This window comes from Miniopterus schreibersii (genome assembly GCF_964146895.1).
Source record: "Miniopterus schreibersii genome assembly, chromosome: 7".
Lineage (NCBI taxonomy): Eukaryota > Metazoa > Chordata > Mammalia > Chiroptera > Miniopteridae > Miniopterus > Miniopterus schreibersii.
Window position 1 is genome coordinate 69,976,184 of NC_138108.1, and position 20,100 is coordinate 69,996,283.

Below are 20,100 nucleotides of genomic sequence, written 5' to 3' on the forward strand. Positions count from 1 at the left end.
TGTCATGGAAGGAGCAGGACTTAAAGAGAAGCTGCAGTACATTCTCAACGTGCACAAAACCAGTAGGGCTCTAATGAGGATATCAGTTTTAAAAATCCATCCCAAATCACTGTAGGAGAACTGTCTATTTTCCTTTACATGGGAGAGGCAGCCAATGAATTCCTCTGTAGCCAGCCACCTAGATAACGCACAGAAATGCTTCTTGTACCAACTCCCATTAGATATACTTCCTGCTGCACACTGCGTAGGGGCAAAACTGTTCCCCAGCAACCTATATCCACACCGAGGACACTTCAGCAGCCAGAATCACCCAGTTTATAGAGGTAGTTACATTGTACAGATCAGGGATATAGTTCCTCTTTCGTGTTAATGTGCAATTTTGCCTGAAGCATAGATCCAGGCAAATAGCGCTGAGTGACAATGAGAATAAAAGACGGGCAAAAAAGCTGTGCTTTCTAATATAATTGGCTCATTCTAGTCTAATAGCCTAATGTGATCCCTTGTCCTCCCTTATAAATATAATATTAAAGAACATTATATTAAAATTGTTAATAAGTGCTCAAAATGTCCCTGCTTCATGTCTCAAAATTAACGCTTTAGCAGATTTTAATATTACAAGTTTTACAGTATGTTTTTTCAAATTTAGAAAGGTGATAGCTGGGAGAAGTTACTACTCAGAACAAGCAAACAAAAATCTATCAGCTATTTAGAAAATGTTTTAAAAAGAATCATTCATTCAATAAATACGTGCACCAGGCACTATTATACCTGTGAACAAAATAGACAAATCTCTCTGGAGATTACTTTCCATGCACTTGTTCTTAATGTTCGATGTTGATGGTCACCCTGGGACCTTTGCACTTATTGCTCCCACTTTCTGCTAAATAAACAACTCTGGCAGACATCTACACCTCTTACTTTCTCACCTCCTGGTGTTCAAACATCATCCTCTCATTTCCCGACCCCTCCATCTAAAAGGGACACCATCACTCCTCATGAGCATTTCTTCGCCCCTTCTTCTGCTTTATTTTTCTCCGTGGCACTTACTACAATCTAAGAGATATATATTTTACCTTTTTTGTTTGTCTGTTAATCCTCACCAGGGGATAGTTTTTCCACTGAATTTTTGGGAGTGGAAGGGAGGAAGGGAGGGTGAGAGAGAGGAAGAAACATCAATGTGAGTGACATCATTTGGCTGCCTCCCAAGCACGCCCAACTGGGGCTGGGGATCGAACCTGCAACCCAGGTACATGCCCTTGACTGGGAATCAAACCCATGACCCTTCTGTGTGTGGGCCAATGCTCTAACCACTGAGCAACACCAGCCAGGGCTATATTTTACTTTTTGTCTGTCTCCACCTCCAAAACATAACCTTAATAAGAAATGTTTAGCTTCCTATTCGTTGTTATATCCCCTGTATCCAGAAAAATCCAATAGCAACGAAGGCCCTTGGCACGCTGACAATGGTCTCTATGTGTTATTTCCCACTATGAGGAATCAGGGGCCCTTAGAGAAATGGTTAGTTCCAGATCTAGGGCAGAAATTGTATACAATGAACCTGGAAGAGTTTGTCATATCAGGTAGCAAACAAACAAACAGAAAACAATTACAAACTACCAGAGTCATATCAAAAGGACTCAGAAGACAATACGAATCAGCTCCCTCTGGCCAAAGAAGGGGCAATTTGAGAACCAATAAGAAAATAACTGAAATAGATTGAACATATCAACTATGTTTCAATCAATGACTTCATAATGATAAAACTAACAAGCATACAAGTAAATAAACAAATTACAGTTCACAGTGGAAGATGCTAGGAAAACAAGAGAAATAAATAATGATTTTCTACATGAACTATCCCTCAGAGTAACTAAATACCACATGGAGTAATTTCTCTTCACAGACATATTCCTGATAGATTAAGACGGAACCACTGATGAATTAACGAACCCAGGCACTGATCATCAATGGATCAACGGCAGCTAACATCACAAAAAGCGAGACAACCAGGCATTAATGTGCCTCCTGACAGGAGTACAGAATATCACCCATGAAGCAAAGAGGTACTGGAAAAAATTAAGCCTGACTTGGATCCAGCCTCAGATCCAACCAACAATTTACAGGAAACACAAGGAGCCAGGAACCAGGTTATACAACAATATGGGGATGTAATAAAATGCAAACTATAACAAACTACGGAAAATAAAGTAGTTTCTTCAACAAAAAGTCACAAGGGGGAGGAGGGAAGAGAGATGGAAGGGAACCCAGAATTAAAGAGAGACTTTAGAGACATCAACAATTGTAATTTACGATCCTTACTTGAAACCAAGTGCAGATAAACTTTAATTTACAAGACAGCCTAGAAAATGTCAATACTAACCTGATATTTTATAATATTAAGGCATTATGTTAATTTTTTTATATGAAATGGTATTAGTAGTTATAATGGGAATAGTTATTTATTTTAAAAGTCTCTTTTAAAGCTACATATTGAAACATTCACACATGATGTGACATTTGGGATATGGTTGAAAATAATGGAGGGTGGAGGTTATTAATGAAATGAGATTGGCCATGAAGTGACAACTGCTGAATCTGAGTCATGGGCACAAGGGGGTTCGTTACACCCTTCTCTTTCATATCTGTTTGAAATTTTCCATATTCAAGGTCCCATATTAAGTTTAAAACATAAAAATTTTACAACTATTTTATTGGCATACAATAGAAATGACAAGATACAATATTTAAAGTTTATTAAAGAAAAACAAATTGGAGATGATGCACTGAAGCCTCTGTCTGCCACATGTATTCCAAGGAGCAAAATGACAATGGTTTGGGCTTTGGCAAGTCGTGTCATTTCTAATTTTTCTAAGGTGGAGGCCAGCGTGAGAAGTCGCAATATAAATGTTGTAGTAATTGAAACTTACCAACAGGGGTGTCATTAAGAAGATAAACTTGGGAGAGGAGAGAGGTTGCAGGGGAGAATTGAGAGATCAGTTAGGTTGTCTGTTCTGTAAACCCAGGATTTTTTTTTTTTTTGTAATCCTTTTTCTGAGGATGTCTTAGAATTCAGGTAATAAGGGCAACAAAAACGCAGAGATGAAAAAAATAAAGGCTGAACTCAAAAAGTGAAAAGAACATGATCATAAATCTCTCCCCCTCCTTTACTGCCAAGAAATATTATCTCACAGAAAGGGAATTTCCTACTGCTAACAGCTAAACATTTAAAAGGTGTGTGCTGGTGTTCTCAGGCAACAGTCCAGTGATATTTTTTCAAGTACTCCTGACTTGTCCCAAAATGTTAGTTATGTTTTTTCACTCAGGTTTTCTCCTGCAACCTAAAGAGTCAGTTCTTTATCTCTGCCCACTTTGACAAATTAGTCTGTGCAACACCATTTCCAAGTTATCTTTTGCAGCCAACACAGCCCATAAATCCAAATCATTGTGCTGGTTATTAGGATTTCATTTCATGCTCGCATTCACAAACATTTAAGCTTTCAACCTTTGCTGTTGGGCATTAATCTTGGCATTAATCAAGAGATTAAGTATGCTGAATTTAAACTCAAGGTTAATAGGATGCTCAGCCAATATTAGTTTTACATATTGCCAAGGGAAAACAGAAAGAGGCAAAGACCTTTATGCCTGTTGTTCATGACATGGAAGAAACAGATTGATGAGTAAGGCATGAAATTGCTTCCTTTGTTCCTTTATGAGGGAGTCACACACACACGCATGCATACTCACTCATCCAGTCCAAATTGGCATTTGAAGCAACAGCCTGTACACATCCTAAGATCTAGCAATCAATCACTGGGCAATTTGATTATTTCAGAGCAACTATAATTGCAATGGCAACAGAAGTGCTTAAAAAAAACAGCACAAACAAATTAAGAAGTCTGGAAAGGTATGATGATTGCTAGTTGCTAGAATAATTGTGTAAATAGAAAAAGATGTCTAAATGTCAAATGGTTCAGCATCATCTATCAATATAATATCAATAGGGGTAAAGAAATTCATTTTAAATTTCATAAAAGCTGAAAGCAGTAAGAGGCTTGGCAGAGGGCTAAGTTAATATACCTGAAACAATGACAGAGTAATTACTTTATAGGGCCTTGTCTCCATAACGCGAGTAGTTACATGGCTCACAAAAACAGATACAGAAAATGAACTGCCCGATGATCTGGAAATGCAAGGTGGCCTAATTCATTCACTCCCACCACGTGGAGTGACTGAGCACCTGGTTTTCATGAGTTATACCCTCCAAGAGAATCAGTGCTGTTTCTTTCTTGGGGGGTAGGGTATCAAAATTGTGAGTATTTGAAAACTAGCAATGAAGACTGATTCATGGAAACTAGCTAAATGAGAGCTAGTTTCAAACACAGGTGGATTTGAGCATAGAACTGAATGCAAAGTCAATGGCAGCAAATCACTTAGTTTTCCTTTGACATGAAGGGGCAACAGTAATGAAAAGTGCAGAAGTACTCGGCAACTTAACCTTTCAGAGCCTCTATGACAGGCTTTCTATTACTCAGAGTTGGGCAGAGGTTTAAATGACATTGTGCATTTGAGGCATCTGGACTATAGTGGAGTGAATGTTTCACTCTTCTCATACTGTCTGCCTCCCAACAAGGGCAAGGAAAACACGTTTATTAATATATCCAGTCCCTGATACAGTATTACACAACAAGTATCTGTGAGGATAATGTAAGGGGAAATTGCTTTACTTCCTGGAATTTACCAGAAATGATTTGTATACTACAAATTGGTGAGGGTAAAAGTAGAAGTTTATAATCCACCAATTCAGTGAAAGGTGGCACATTGAGACACCCAGGGGAAAGAAAAATGAAAGAAGAGTGCCATCTTCTAAGACTGGTCTTAATCTAAATGTTTCAATTTAACTGGCGAGGCATTTTACTTCATGTCCCTTTTTTTTTTATATATATATCTGTCAAAGTCCTGAAGTTAAACGTAGACGAAAATAAGAACTGGCTTTTCAAGAAGGATTAAGAAAAGAATAAAAGTGACTGGTACACCTCTTGATCAAGTAAACACATCAAATGAAGATGTCTCTCTTAATCATTTTCCCAAATGCAAGAGAAACCTGGCAAATGATGCAAGTTAAATGAAGAAAAGTTTCAAGAAATCAAGAGGGGAAAAAAATGACAAAAAAACAGCACCACAAAGCCATAGATGTTGTCCAGGATTTAAAAAATACTAGAATGGAATTAATTGGCTTCAGAAAACATTTCTAATAATTTCACATTAACAAAGGCAGGGGTGCACGGCTGTTCCATACATCCAACTCATAGTCTGAATCAAACAGAAGTGTCCTATCCAGAGAAAAGAAGCCAAGGGAAATAGCTGAATTTCTACATTACCAGAAGTCAAGGGATCTAAAATTAAATTAGATTGGTGAACGAGAACCAGAAATTGATTCTAATTCAAAATGAACTAAAGGTCCTAAATAAAATGTCCAAGGCAAGTGACATCCCAAAACTGTCCTAAAAAAATTACATCAAAAACCAGAGAAGTATTGTAATGGGGAATGAATGTGCTATACTACTTATATTAGTCTGACTAGACATAGAACTAAAATTAGAAATGTACTAATAAAATAAACATATAAAAGAATTTATATAAAGCTATCCATGTTAATCTGAGTAAACGTTAAACTCAGCTTGTTACTCTAACCTGATTTTTCTCTCAAAGCTAGAGCTTGCATGTTAAGTTTTTTTTTTAGTATAGTTTACAATTCAGGAGTTTCCAATCCTGTGTGAACCTAGGAAGCAGCCTGGCCTTAAGGACTGGCTGACGCCAACAGCTCAGTCAACAGGAATTCCAGCTGTCAAAAAAGCCCAGATGGCCAGCTCAAGAATGGTGACAATAAAGATCCATATCGAGGCCTATGGGAAGACATCTGACACAGCCTATACATCCTGCACGCCCACAGCCCTCTCCTACTAATTTCTTTGTTCTGCTTTCCCTCACCATCCTGATAAAAACCCTGGCCTATACTGAGATGTTAAGATGAGTTTTGGGATGAGACTCCCCCATTTTCTCAGGTAACCAGCACTTGAATATGCCTCTTTCCTTTTTACAAGCACCTGTCTCTTTTTGCCACAGGCAGCCAAACCTGGGTTTGGTTACAGTGTCACTTAGGTTTACTGAGTGTCATCTATCTGCCCGGTTCTATTCTAAGCATATCCCCATATACACTCAGGATCCTTTCAAAATAAACAAAATTAAAATTATTATTTTACAAAGGATGAACCTGAGACACAAAGAGGGTAAGTAACTTTCCAAAAGCACAGAGTTTAGGAAGCATCAGAAACACAAGCTGAAGTCAGGTATGAGGCTCTCTCTAAGTAAGTACTTCCTATCAAAGTGGCCATATTGGTGAAATTCTCCTCTAACTCTTATAAGGTGCCTACTGAGATGCTATGATAACGTGGAAATTTTTTAAAAGACCAGAGTTTCAAAGTTATTTTCAGATTAAAACACTGAAAAAGAAGTTCGTAGTTGTCTCCCCAGGGGAATTATCTCCACTCTCCTAGTTCAATTACCTGCATCCACTCTTCCTCTTCCATATTCTCTTAAGATAATGAATGCATAGCATGGTGCCAAGAAAATGAGTTCTCAGTAATTGTTGACAATGAATACAATAGCCATTCAATAAGTGCTCACTGAGCTGGAGAAAGAAAAGCCTGATCATCTACATAAGAAGAGATTGGCATAGGCTAATGAAGAACCATTCCACACCTTTGGAAGAGAAAAAACAGTTAAAGGTTCTGAAAGGAAACACCCAGGCTCCAATATTAAGTATATATAATCTATCATGTCTCTATATAGCCCAGTCTGTTCCACATCCTCTCAAGTTACCTTCCCCAGAATCTCACTTTTCTCTCATCTTAGCTACATCCTTCCTTTATGTGAGTGAGGGTAGGGTGGTAGTTTCAAAGGAAGGGAACGAGGTCACACATGATCACAGCCCCTTTTCATCTTAACCATTCTCCCACACCGTCCCAGGTGGCAAAAGACTGGAGTGGGAATGTAAAATCCTCTCCCTGTACCTTGGCAGCCCACCCCAGCATGCCAGCTCTCAGGAAGTCGTGAAACCAGCTCAGTTTGTCAATCAGGGAGCACAGTTGGACTCTGGCTAAATTCTACCAAATGGAAGGGGAAGAAAACTTTTGAAAATTAAACTAAATGAGGAGCCTTTTCCTCAGGGCAGGCAAGGTGCTTCTAATGACTTCTCACTGGAGGGAAGGTTCACCCAGGGCCGTAAGCCTTCTCCTCTGCAGAAGAATATTACAAGATGGGTCACGGGCTACCTAAACTAGAAACACACTCCAATAAGTGCCACAGAATCAATTTGCCAGCAGGCTGCTAATGAGGAGCATCATACACCCAATTCCCTGTGCTTTTAATTTCCAAGGGGTTTTTTAACTGTCATTAGATCTGAGGGTTCCTATAATCCCTGTGGGGTGGCCATGAGGCAACCTGTCAAAATAAAAAAAAGTCTGACTGAGTCTTACAGGGACAAGAGAAGTAAAGATGTAGGAGAGGGATAAACCCACAGAATCCATGGCCATATGTCCTAAAGGCTATATTGGTTTGGCCTCCATCCCCAAAAGTTGTCCCTATCAGTTTATGACACAGAGAAGAGACACCTGAGTCCCACAAGAAAAACGATGGGAAAGCATTTCATTTAGCTCATAATGGAGGCACTCTCCTCCCTGCACGGCAGCTGTTTATTCACTACTGGTCAAAGGGCAACTGCACACAGAACTGGGGGAAACAATAAAAAAGAAATGGCAGCCAAGAGCCTGCCAAGTGCACATCCTCTGAAATTACCAGCTCCCGTCTCCATAAAGGGTGGAGGGGAAGCCAGAGAGTTCCGATTTTCCTACTCAGTTCTTCCCCTGTACCTCACGTGGGATAAAGTCTTAACTCTATTCCAGGCACGGAGAATCTGATAGATTTTTCTAAAGATGACATGAGATCACTAAAGCATGTGGTCTGTAAAATGCTCTGCAACCTTTAAGGGAAAAAAGCTGCTATTTAAATTCAAGGGTACAAATAAAAATGAAGCTCAGATAAAAAGAAAAAGAAAGGTAAAATGAACTCATTCTGTAAGTAAATAGCTAACTCTGCCAATAAGCACACGAAAAGACACTCAACATCACTAATTATTAAGGAAATGCAAACCACAACCACAATGAGATACCACCTTACCCATTAAGATGGTTACTATAAATAACAACAACAACAAAATACAAACTCAGAAAATAATAAGTGCCAGCAAGGATCTGGAGAAACTTGAACCCTTGTGTGCTGTTGGTGGGAATATAAAATGGTGCAACCACTTTGGAAAAGTTTGTAGGTTCATCAAAAAATAAAAATAGAATTATCGTATGATCCAGCCATTCCACTTCTGGATATATACTCAAAAGAGCAGGGTCTCAAAGGGTTAGGTACACATCCATGTTCACAGCAGCATTACTCATAAGAGATAAAAACATGGAAGCAACCCAGTGTCCATCAGTGGAGGAATGGATAAGCAAAATGTGGTATATAATACAACAAAGTATCAGTCGGCCTTATAAAGGAAGGAAATTCTGACATAGCTACAACATAGATGAACCTTGACAGCGTTAAGCTAAGTGAAACGAGCTGATCACAAAAAGACAAATAATGTATAATTTCACTTATGTGAGTACTTGGAATAGTCAAAGTCATAGAGGCTGGCGGTTGCCAGGGGCTGGAAGTAGAAGGGAATAGAAAGTTATTGTTTAATGGGTACAGTTTCATATTCACTGGATGGAGGGTGGTGATGGCTGCACAGCAATATGAATGTATTCAATGTACACTTGATGGCTTAGGAAGTTACACGTATTTTACTTTTTTTTTTTTAAATGAGAAAAAAAATTAGTTAGCTAAGCCTGTTTTTCCTTCAAAGGAAAAAAAAATAGTCATCTGAATATTAAAAAATAGTCATTGGGGGCAGAGGAGTGCAATGAAGAAGGAAATCACAGGTCTACCATGAAAGAACATTACGTTTTTAAGCTCTCTGAATTCCAGGCTCAGCTGCAAAATCTATATAACCTATCCACCCACCGAAGCCACTCACCTCACTGAGGTAAATAAAAAAAGAGCAGGTGGACCCATCCACTCCGTAGTCTGCGTAGCAGGGATCCGAGCGCCACATATCTTTCATCCACTGAAACGACAAGAGCCAGGTAAGAACATCTCTCAACAGCCCATTCTTGGTGACCCTGCCCATCTGCTGATGGAGGAGAGGACATGTGTCTGGTTCGAGCTGTGGCCTAAGCTCAGAGTCACTTAGCTGAGGTAAGGATGACAAACAGATGCTCAGCTACTGCACGACCCACAGATCCACAATGACTTCAGCGGGGCCTTGGTGGATGTGTTTAGAGTGGAGAGAAGTTGTGGGACATACCAAGCAGCAAAGCCCAGGAGAGGCAATGGCTAGGAGAGTTTTATCAAGAGCAGGCGCCTAATGGGATGTTTGCAACAAAATCCCCTCTCCCCAGAAAGCTGGCTTCACCAGCCGTAGCACAGCGCCAGGAAGAGAGTACACAAATGAGTGCAGGAGTCCCAAACAGAGACTACTAAACATAAACGTTTCTGGGGTGTGGTCTTACCATCCTCACTCTACTCCTGACCCGAAACTTCTCTGGAAACTACTGAGCAGGGGAGTGGTATCCCCAAGGACAGGCCATATAAATTTTTTTTTTAAAATGTGAAGGCTGGTAGAGTGGCCCAGTGTCTCTGGGTATTCAAATGTAAATGCAAATATGACATTTAAATGACAATCTGGAGACCTCAGAGCTGGGCCTAGGGACTGGGAGAGAGAAGTCGTACACTAAATAATGGCAGTCCGTTGTCACTGGCTGGTGAAAGATCACCTGCTGGAGGCTGGGAAAGCCAGGGGAAGACAGCTTCAAAGACACAGCAGGTACCTGGATTGGTCCAGGCTCTTCAGTCAGACCAGTTAGAGCCACTGTTGACTAACCCCATGGAGTTGGCACAGCAGGGAAGAGTTGCCATGGCCACAGCCCCAAACAAGCAGGACTGAAGCAGCCCTTAAATGACTCCCTTAAAGGGCTCGCTCACCCTTTCAGGAAGGGAGTGTTAGTGCAAATGAGGGTGACAGAAATGAATGCGTATCACCTCTGCCCGCCTTACCTTGATTTTCCCCTCGCAGTGGGGGTAGCCATCCATAGGAGGCAACACGCATTTTTCTTGAGCTCCATTAATGATATCTGTAAAAGATAAAAAAGAACACAGGATACCATGAAGTTTATGCAAAACAGGCCTCACATCCCTGCTGTGACCCATGCAACGTGTCTGACTGGTTTGCAGTGAGGACCTGACCTGAGGACACAGCCCACCTACAGGGTGACCAGAGCACAGGATGACATGTGGTCTAGCCTTGAAGGTGAGCTACAGCAACCAGAGTGGTTGCTTGGAAATCTGCAAGTGGGAAACAGAAACCAAAGCAGCAGGGAGCAGGAAACAAAGCCACGGGATTAGGAGGGCCCACCAGGCTGGCAGGGGCCAAGCCAGGCTATGCAGACAAACTGAGGTCCTGAGCAGCTTCACGAAGACATGTGCTAGAGCCCAGGCAGCCAGCAGGAGAAAGAGGCGAGCAGAACCAACATGTGGAGGAGCAGAGCCGTGAGACATGTCTGTGAGGTAGAACCTCTTATGGACCCAGTTGTTACATTTCCTCGTTACATCTCCTTACTGCTTCAAATATGTCCTCACCACAAACTCCCTTTCTACTAGCTAGCTCCAATGGATTCCTGTTCCTTGTAACTACAGAGTCAAAACAAAAAGAATGCCTTTAGGAAGCTTATGGTTTAGTGGTGAATAGACGAATAAACAATTGAGCAGCAGTATGATAGACACTGTGTTCGGGTGGGGCAAAAGGACGCCCATCTCGCTCTCTAAGAGTCAAAGAAGGCCTCCTGGGTCCAGCACAGTTTGGCTGAAATGTGGAGATGCAGAGGAGTGAGCCAGGCAGAGGGACTAGGCAGAGCTGGTATTCCGGAGCTGAGGTGGTTCCAGATGCAGGGACCTGCTCTGCCTGGAATGGCAGTGTGAGGTGCTGCGTGGCCAGACAGGAAAAGCAGGCAGGGTCCAAACGGGAAAGGCCTCAAGTGCCAAGACAAAGACTCTGGTCCCTATGCCAAGGGCATGGCAGAGCTCTGAAGGGTTTTGAGAAGGGGCTGGCTATGGTCAGATTTTTGTTTAGGAATGATCATTTTAGCTGGACATTAGGACAACCCTAAACCCACACGCTTCTCTTTTTTGACCTACTGTATTTTCCAGACCTGCTTGGAAAATGCCAACACTACTTACTGCTGACAGTTTTCTATCTATACAAAGTACTAATGAGAAATTAGACCCCGAATCACAGTGGTACTTAAGTGATGTTGGTGGCTGCTGGGGCTAAAAGAGAGGTTAGTGTTAAGGGAGGTTTGGGTTGTATATTTCCCTTGAAAACCAGTTGTTTTGAAAGTCTAAAGCAGGTATTTTTTTTTGACCTCTTGATTCAGAGTTTCCAATGAGCATCCTACTTGCTAAGGATAACTGGAGCATAAAATCAATATCTTCCTTCTCATAGGTTGGAGGCAGTGCCATTGAAGAGTTAACATGGAAGGCACTTAGCCTGTCAGTGCCTCTGTTTCTCCATCTATAAAAATGGAATAACCACACCTCTGGTTTGTCCAGCTCTTATTTAATAAATTAGCATTTATATAAAGTCTGGCACTCCTAAAACTGATATCACAGACCAGAGCAGATGCTTAAAAGTTGGCATCTGCTATGTGCTTCGACACAACTTTCACTTACTACATCCAGGAAAGCAATATTTCAAATGCACAGCTGCTCTGGAAACACACACTCTCTCTCACTTTCTAGTAAGGGAACCGCCAGCTCCAGAACCCACTTATCGGACGGTCGGCCTTGCTTTTCAATGACCACCACTCCAGTCACTAGTTTTAATTTGACTGTGCTTGGCAACACTGACCAAGCAAATAAGCAGCAGCAGAGGTTCCAAGAAGTTAAGCTGAGTCCAGAACAGCCGGGAGTTGGGATAATCAGACATTTAAGGGGACACTTAGGTGAAACGGGCCCCTTTGTCCACATACTCTTCCAGTGCCGATGTTCAGAGCCAGAAGTCATCCAAACTAGAAGCTACTGGGTTGCAGGTGTAATGTGTGGGGTGAAGAGAAAGTACCAGGTGGTACAATAAATGAACAGGCCCGCGAAGGTCTCCTGGCTGCTGACAGTGCGGGTCTCCTCACCAGGAGTTTTAAGGAATAAAAACATTATGCCAAGGTTGGCAAACCTTGCCCGTAAAGGGCCAGATGGTAAATGGCTGAGACGCGCCGGGCCACACCGTCTCCATCACAACCACCTCCTCCGGCTGTACCCGGAATGCAGCCACCGATGACAGGGGGAGGAGTGGGTCTGGCCGTGTTCCAATAAAGCTTGATGTACAAAAACAGGCCCAGGCCCCCGTGTCTGCTCTGCGAAGTGAGTTCCAGAACGAGGAGCCTTGTTTCTGCTATAACCTGCTGAAATGACCTTTTTCAGGACCCTGCAGGCATCCTCTGCCAGGAACCCCTTCCTCTCACCCCCTGGTGCCCTCCACCTTTTCTGCACCCAGCTAGAGCCCTTCCTCCTATAAGACCCACTCACATACCTTGGGAAGAAAGGGTCCCAACCCTTCCTCCCCAGGCCCAGTCAGGACTCAGTGCTGCCCTCCTGCTGTCGTCTCTCCCTGGGCTGGGACAATTGTGCGACTTTCATTTCACTTGCCCATCTGCCCTCCTCAGCCCTGAGGACTTCATGGGAAGGTAACACCTTCCTGCTCCACCACCAGGCCCTGGGTAAGCACTGCTGGATGGAGTAAACACACCCCTGGTCCACCGGACTGGACCCTGGGTCTGACTCTGCTCAGGGAGAAATGAGCTGAAACCCTGCAAGGCTACAGCTTCTACTGCAACTGGTGGTATCAAAGAATCCAACAGGGTCTCCTGTGCACTTCCATTCTCTTAGGATGCATTCTCTATTCAGTTCCACGGTGATGGGTATGAATACACAGTGACCTCCAGAAGCTCAGTTTAAAGGCTGAGGCTCTGGTGTAGGAGAGATCTGTGGACAGGAGAGACAGGCAGTGCCAGCGTCCCAGCGTGGGCAGAGCTGCTCTGAGTCCCATCGCCCTAACCTGACAGGACACTCTGGGCTCCAGGAGTGCCAGCTCTTCGCAGAGGACAGCTCCCCATTTTGTTTTCATCACAACAATAAAGACTCAGCAAATAATGCTTTTATTAGTTTGTGTCCACAGAACACTTTCCCATCTGCGGAAGAGTCTCCAACTTAAGTTTAGTTGCAAACCAAAAATTCAGGTTGATGTTACTGCATTTCAGGGGCAATTCAGCTTACGGTACACAGGCCCCTTCCAAAGGAGACAGGGTTCTGCTGAGATAAGTTACTAGGATCTTCTCCCTGCTGTTCACCCTGCACTCTCCAGCATCCCAACTTTTTTTAATGGTGAAATGGCACGGGGAGAAAAGGTGCTAGTGTCAGCGATGAAGCTCAGCTCTGACTATTGTGTAGGGTTCGGCTTCACTCCTCACTCTCACACACCAGCCCACGTGGCGTCTTCCACCAAGAGCTTCACTCGGTACCGACTCTACGGTGTTGCCAACTGGGCATTACAGGAACAGCAGGTCACCCAGGTGTGAAAATGCTGTTGTTGTCTTATCAGTCACCAGCACCACACAATGTAGGAGGGCACAAACACTGGGTTTAATCTGAGGACACTCTTCCTGTCCCCCAAAATGCCTGTTTCTGGAAGAGCACGTGTACAGCAGGAGCAGAAGCGGCAGCAAAAATGTCTTAAACACACACAGAGGGGGGAGCCAGACTCAGTCCCTAAGTCCTAATATATGTACATATACAGAGAGAGACAACGCACGTCAAATTCACATACTGGGAAGCCGCAGAGACAGAGAGATATAGAACCACGTACACTTTTTTACTCAAGCTTTCCTCTGCCCCTGAGGGAGGGAGGGAGGGAGGAAAGTGGGGAGAGAGGAGGGCAGACGTGACCGTGGTCTCAGAGGGACAGTGGGAACAGAAAGAGTGACACAGGAAACAAAGGTGAATGGTGAGAACCCTCCTCCGTACAGTACCTGCCTTTCTAAAGTGCTGCCTCATAACTGTCACAGACATCATCACACTGCACACTAACCATGCCCTCCTGGAAAAGGAAGACGGTTAACCATCTTAAAGTCGGAAAAGAGAAACTTTAAAATCCTCAGTGTCTACTTCCAGACTCGGCCTGCAGTCACCGGGAACACCCCAGCAAAGCCTGCTGTTTGCCATGTGCTGAGAATGTCAGAGCTGTATCCTTGAAAAACAAGGTCTGTGCCCACAAGGAGCTCACCATGCCATGCGGGAGGTGGGACCACATGCAACAGAGCGAGGCTCGTGCCAGCAGAGCCCCTCCCTGCCACAGCAACCCTGGAAGACAGGACGGCCACCCTTGGGTACAGCGGCCCAGGGCCCAACACAGCGCCCGGCACACTGGGCACTCCGTGGTATATTTTTTAAACAAATGAACAAATTTATCACAGAAATGAAGAGCCTATGGTCTAGAGGAGTGAAGAGAGGAGAAAACGTCACAGAAGGAAGGGAGTGGGAAATCCTCGTTCAGAATCACAGAACCAGGAATTCGAGTTCTGGTCCACACACTAAACACAGCTGAAGGAATCTGGGTCCGGCACAGGGAAAAGGGCAGGAAAGGGCAGTAAACGCAGTCATTTCTGATGCAAGCAGCGCGGAAGTGGCCTGCCTTCTGTGAGTCCCTGACATTCACACCTTATTGGTGTGATTTAAAAGAGAGGCTTAAGGTTTTGTGAGATATGATCTTCATGAGTCATATGTTAAATGTTCTAACGCATTTACAAAATGCACACAAGATCCACTGGGTACCATACAAGGATGCCTTCATCTTTTGTGCTTTTGAAAGCACCCTCAACCATTCACCCTGCAGCGTCCTAAAACACTCACCTGCTAACAAACAAAGTTAATGATAACCACGCCTCCCTGCTGAAGGAAAGGGAGCAGAAATGTGTTTATAAAAAGAGGCTCCAACAAAAGGAGGCTGGCAGTCGTGTGTCACCTGCTATTCCTATTCTATCAAGAGGGAGGGGAAGTGGGTGTCTGTAAGGGATCCCCACCCAGAAGACAGCTATTTCGAAGTGAAAGGTGACCCCACCAAGACAGCCTCCTTTGCCCAGGCTCCCTTTCCTGTACAATGATTATAGCAGCGATAGGAAGGGTTTGAGATGGCACTTCATGAGAGCTCGCAGCGCACAGTCCCACCCATCTGTTTAGAGCTGAGCAGGCATCTGCTAGGTTAAGGGTGTCCGACTCCCTCACTGTTGCTATTTTAAAGGGGGAGCGGGGAGAAAAAGCAGGTTAAATAACTCTCAGAAATCTCAAAAAACACGACCAGCTGTCCAGCCCAGGAAGTTTTAGGAAACGGAGTCCAGTCTCTTTGTCCAGCTCCTCTGCCAACAGCTAAGATAACCATCTTCATGAATGAGGGCCCAATTCAGCCCAAAGGTACCTCACGCATATTTCCTCTCAAAAGATAACGGGTCTCCAGCGATTCTGTTTTGTGTGTAGGACAAGGCAGTGTTTCTCTTGGAACACCTGAAAGGAACACGTGGCCCAGGTTATCAGATGGCCCTTAGGGCGCCCACACGAGGACGCCATGGTCCCGGGCTCTCTGTGCCAGCCAGGAACCGACTCGGTCTCCGCGCTCAGCATGGACACTGAGCTCCTGCCAGCACCTCCATCGGCTGGCCTCGGGCAGGAGTTAACAGCAATAAATTGGACCAAAATCAGCCATGGTAAAATATAATCTCCCGTTAAAAATGACCTTACTAGTCATCCTCAGCTTGGCTGATATTCACTTACGGCCACTTTACATTGGCATTATGAAAAAAGTGATTTAATTTCTATAACTGAGTCAAGCACACATATCCCAACACCAGGGACACCAAAGGAACTGGGGAGCCACATCCAGCAATGGGTGAGGCCCACTCACAGACCCCCAGGGGTGCACACTGGGCACTTTGAAAATAATTGTTTATATTTTGTTTTGTCTGTATTTTAAACTAAGAAGCTGGAAATGCAATCACTGTACCAAAAAATTTAGAGCTGCAAGGGACTTCTGAAGCCACATTAGTAAACCGTTCACTTTTCCTGATTCATAAAATCAAGGCTTAGAGACATGAAGTGCCTTGCTCACTCACCAAATAAACAAAATTCATTAAGCACCTCCTGTGAACAAAGCATTCTACATGTTAAAACCAGGACTCTGTCTTCTGAGTCAAGGTTATTTCCACAATACTGTTTTTAGATTAAAAGGCACACCACTATCATCACCACCACCTCCAAATCTGACTTGTCAACACTGAAGAAGAAATGACAAATTCTCACTCCCCTCTAAATAAGCACCTCCAAGGGCCTCATGCACTTGCTAAAAACCTGGAGCTGCAGTACTGCCCACGTTCAAATACTATGGGCATAAAGGAAGTCAATGAGAAAGTCATTATCAACGTACATAGTTTCACAAATTATGCACAGCTTTTCAAGAATGAAACTGATATATAAAAAGAATGAACACTTGAGGTTGCCACAAATACACTGCCAAGGATAATCAATGTCATGAAATTTCAAATCACAGTGGCATTCAAATAACCTTAGATTATTTATGCTTTCCTTTGTCATACCCGTCATTTATTTATTATTTTTGCAGAGGGTATGACAAAGGAAAGCATAAATAATTGGATATTAATAAGCCAGCATTAATAAGCTTTTCCCTTCTGTTGGTAGAATAGAATTAAAATGAGGGCCTATCATTAAGATCCTCAGTAGAAGGGGCTGGGTCTATAAGAATGTTGTATACACACACACAGACCACCCCTTTGTTCTGATAACCCTCCAGGCACTGCTATTAGTAAAAGCATGTGAGAGTCCCAGGAATGTTCAAGCAGAAAAGGTTGGTCATCTCACACCTAGACACACATATGTGTAGCAGGCAGAAAACAGTTGGGATTAAATACCTGCTACTGACATAAAAAATAAAAAAAAAAGCTCACCATCATTAGTCATCAGGGAAATGCAAATCAAAACAATAATGCAATAATGAGACACAACTTCACCCACTGAGAGGGCTATATTAAAAAATTCAGGTAATAAGAAGCGTTGGCAATGATGTGGAGAAATCAGAACCCACAAACACTGCTGGTAGGAATATAAAATGATGCAGCTATTTTGGAAAACAGTCTAGCACTTTCTTAAAAAGTTAAAGTTACCATTTGACCCAGCAATTCCGATCCCAGGTATATACTCAAGAAAATGCAAAACTATGTCAGCACAAAAGTTCACAGTAGCATTATTCATAAGGGCCATAAGTTGAACAATGGAAACAATTCAAAAGTTCATCAACTGATGAACAGACAAAATGTGGTCTAGCCATACAACGGAATATTATTCAGGCATAAAAAGGAATGAAGTGCTGATTCATGTTACAATGTGAATGAATCTTGAAAAAATTAATTTAAGTGAAAGGTGGCAGTAACAAAAGACCACATATTACATGAAATGTCCAGAATAGGCAGATCTATAAAGACAGAAAGTAGATTAGTGGTTGCTTAGGACTAGGGAAAAGGGAAGTTGGAAGCAGGGTAATGATAGTTACTAGGTAATTTTTTTTTGAGGTGATGAAAATGTTCTAAAACTGATTGTAGTCACAGTTGCACAACTGTGTGAATATACATAAAGCTACTAAATTGTATACTTTGGATGAACTGTATGGTATGCAAACTATATCTCAATAAAGCCATACCAAACAAAAATAAAAACCCTGTCAATGATTCAGTCAACAAATACTATACCTAAATGAGCATCTGCAGATAGTGTGTGGATAAAATAGGTGAAGGGGATTAAGAGGTATAAACTTCCAGTTATAAAATAAGTTATGGGGATATAATATACAGCATAGGGAATATAGTCAATAATATTATAATAACTTTTTGTGGTGACGGATGGTAACTAGACTTATCTCAGGGAGCATTTCATAACGTACAACATCACTGTGATGTACACCTATAACTAATAAGGTATGCAGTTATGATTAAGAGACATACCAGTCATTAAACTGGGAGAATGCTAATTTTATATATCAACAAAAAGTTCACCAGTGCCGTATTTCCAGAAAATATATACACATATACACTTCTGTATATAGTTTTAAAAATATGCTTTTATTGATTTTAGAGAGAGTGGAAGGGAGAGGGAGAGGGGGAGAGAGAGAGAGAAACATCATCAGCTGCCTCCTGCACGCCCCCTACTGGGGGTCGAGTCCACAACCTGGGCCTGTGCCCTGACCGGGAATCAGAACCAGTGACCTTTTGGCGCATGGGAAGATGTTCAGCCAACTGAGTCACACTGGTTAGTGCCATATATAAGGTTTTAAAAAGTATTCTGACGCACCCTCAGAGGTCAATTTAGATATAAGAGAATATACTGAGAAGCAGGTGCCAGACATTAAAAATTCATGATCATACCTGCCAAACTCCATCATATTCTCAAGCTGGGGGCCTGCAGTGGTTCCAGCGCGCTCCCCCTAAGGAGGCAGGGCACAGCCCCCCCCAACACCCCCCACGCGCGCTCCCCCTAAGGAGGCAGGGCACAGCCCCCCCCAACACCCCCCACGCGCGCTCCCCCTAAGGAGGCAGGGCACAGCCCCCCCAACTCCCCCCACGCGCGCTCCCCCTAAGGAGGCAGGGCACAGCCCCCCCAACTCCCCCCACGCGCGCTCCCCCTAAGGAGGCAGGGCACAGCCCCCCCAACTCCCCTCACGCGCGCTCCCCCTAAGGAGGCAGGGCACAGCCCCCCAACTCCCCCTCACGCGCGCCCCCGGGAGAGGCACGGGCCCCTGCGCAGCTCCCCCGCCGCAACAGCGACGTGCCCTGCAACACGGAGCGCGCCCCTCCTCACCCCTTCGAAAAGCAAGGGGTTCGACTTTTCTTCAAAACACAGCTGAGTTCTGCACAGCTCGCACATTTCTGACCGTTCTTATCAATGCCTGGGGCTTGAATTTTGTTAAGGACAGTAGAGAAATACATGGTTTGTGTGTGCGCGTGCATGCAAGCGTGTGTGTGCGCGTGCGTGTGTGTCGTTCTTTCCTGAAACTGAAGAAGAAAAGAAATACAGAATCAGTAAGAGTAGAAGACAGACTATATCCCTAAGCTATTCTCATTATTTTCATTGTGCCGACTTCAAGAACAGGTGTCAGGACACAACGCCCCTCTGTGAGCCAGCCAGCAGCCCTCCCGGCTGCTGGTGCAGAAGCGGGGCCCACCGCCTGCAGGCCGCGAGGAGGGGCTCTGATTACTCTCGAATGGCCATTAGGATAATTTTTTGTTTCCACTCTCACATGAACTGTGTGATTCATTGTTTTGTTTGCCCGAAGATAGCCTCCTCCCTTTTCAGCATTGAAAAATAAACCGTAAGTTCATTTAGAATTAAGATGACACCCGGGTAATAAGTTTCTGGTACTAGAAAAAGAAGTAGAGAGAGAACAAAAAGTACAGCTGGAGGCATAGAATATTGAGAGCACTCAGAAGGACACCAAGCCCTTGCGTACGCCTGAAGAAAGGCAAAGAGCTACTTCATTTTTAGGTCTCGTTTGATGTATCCAGAGTTGCAGCAAATCTATAAGCCCACTGGCATGAGACATACATGCTACGCCTGCTAGATACATCCTTGGCCAGGAATGTCTTTCAAAACCCAGGTTGCCTTAGAACTTAATTCCTTTTCTCTCTCCTAGCCCTTAGCGGGTTTTCCTTCCCGTGAAAAGGAAACATGCCTGGTATTAAGACCATGCAAATTTGGATGCTGGTATGCAGCCTGTGAAGCTGAGAGAGTAATGTGCATATTCTTAAATGTCAGTGTTACCCTGGAATGGTACTCATCTCCTCA

General features: G+C 43.5%; 1 protein-coding gene across 5 annotated transcripts in view; it reads right to left on the reverse strand.

Moving 5' to 3' along the window:
* Positions 1 to 20,100, reverse strand: part of MGAT5 (alpha-1,6-mannosylglycoprotein 6-beta-N-acetylglucosaminyltransferase) — a 310,933-nt gene that overhangs the window by 116,637 nt on the left and 174,196 nt on the right. For all 5 annotated transcript variants that reach the window (XM_081142187.1, XM_081142185.1, XM_081142186.1 and 2 more), the window contains 2 exons: positions 10,210 to 10,286; positions 9,131 to 9,220 (listed from right to left, as the gene is read on the reverse strand). In XM_081142187.1, the coding sequence (XP_080998313.1) occupies positions 9,131 to 9,220; positions 10,210 to 10,286 (167 nt within the window). The remainder of the gene's footprint in view (positions 1 to 9,130; positions 9,221 to 10,209; positions 10,287 to 20,100) is intronic.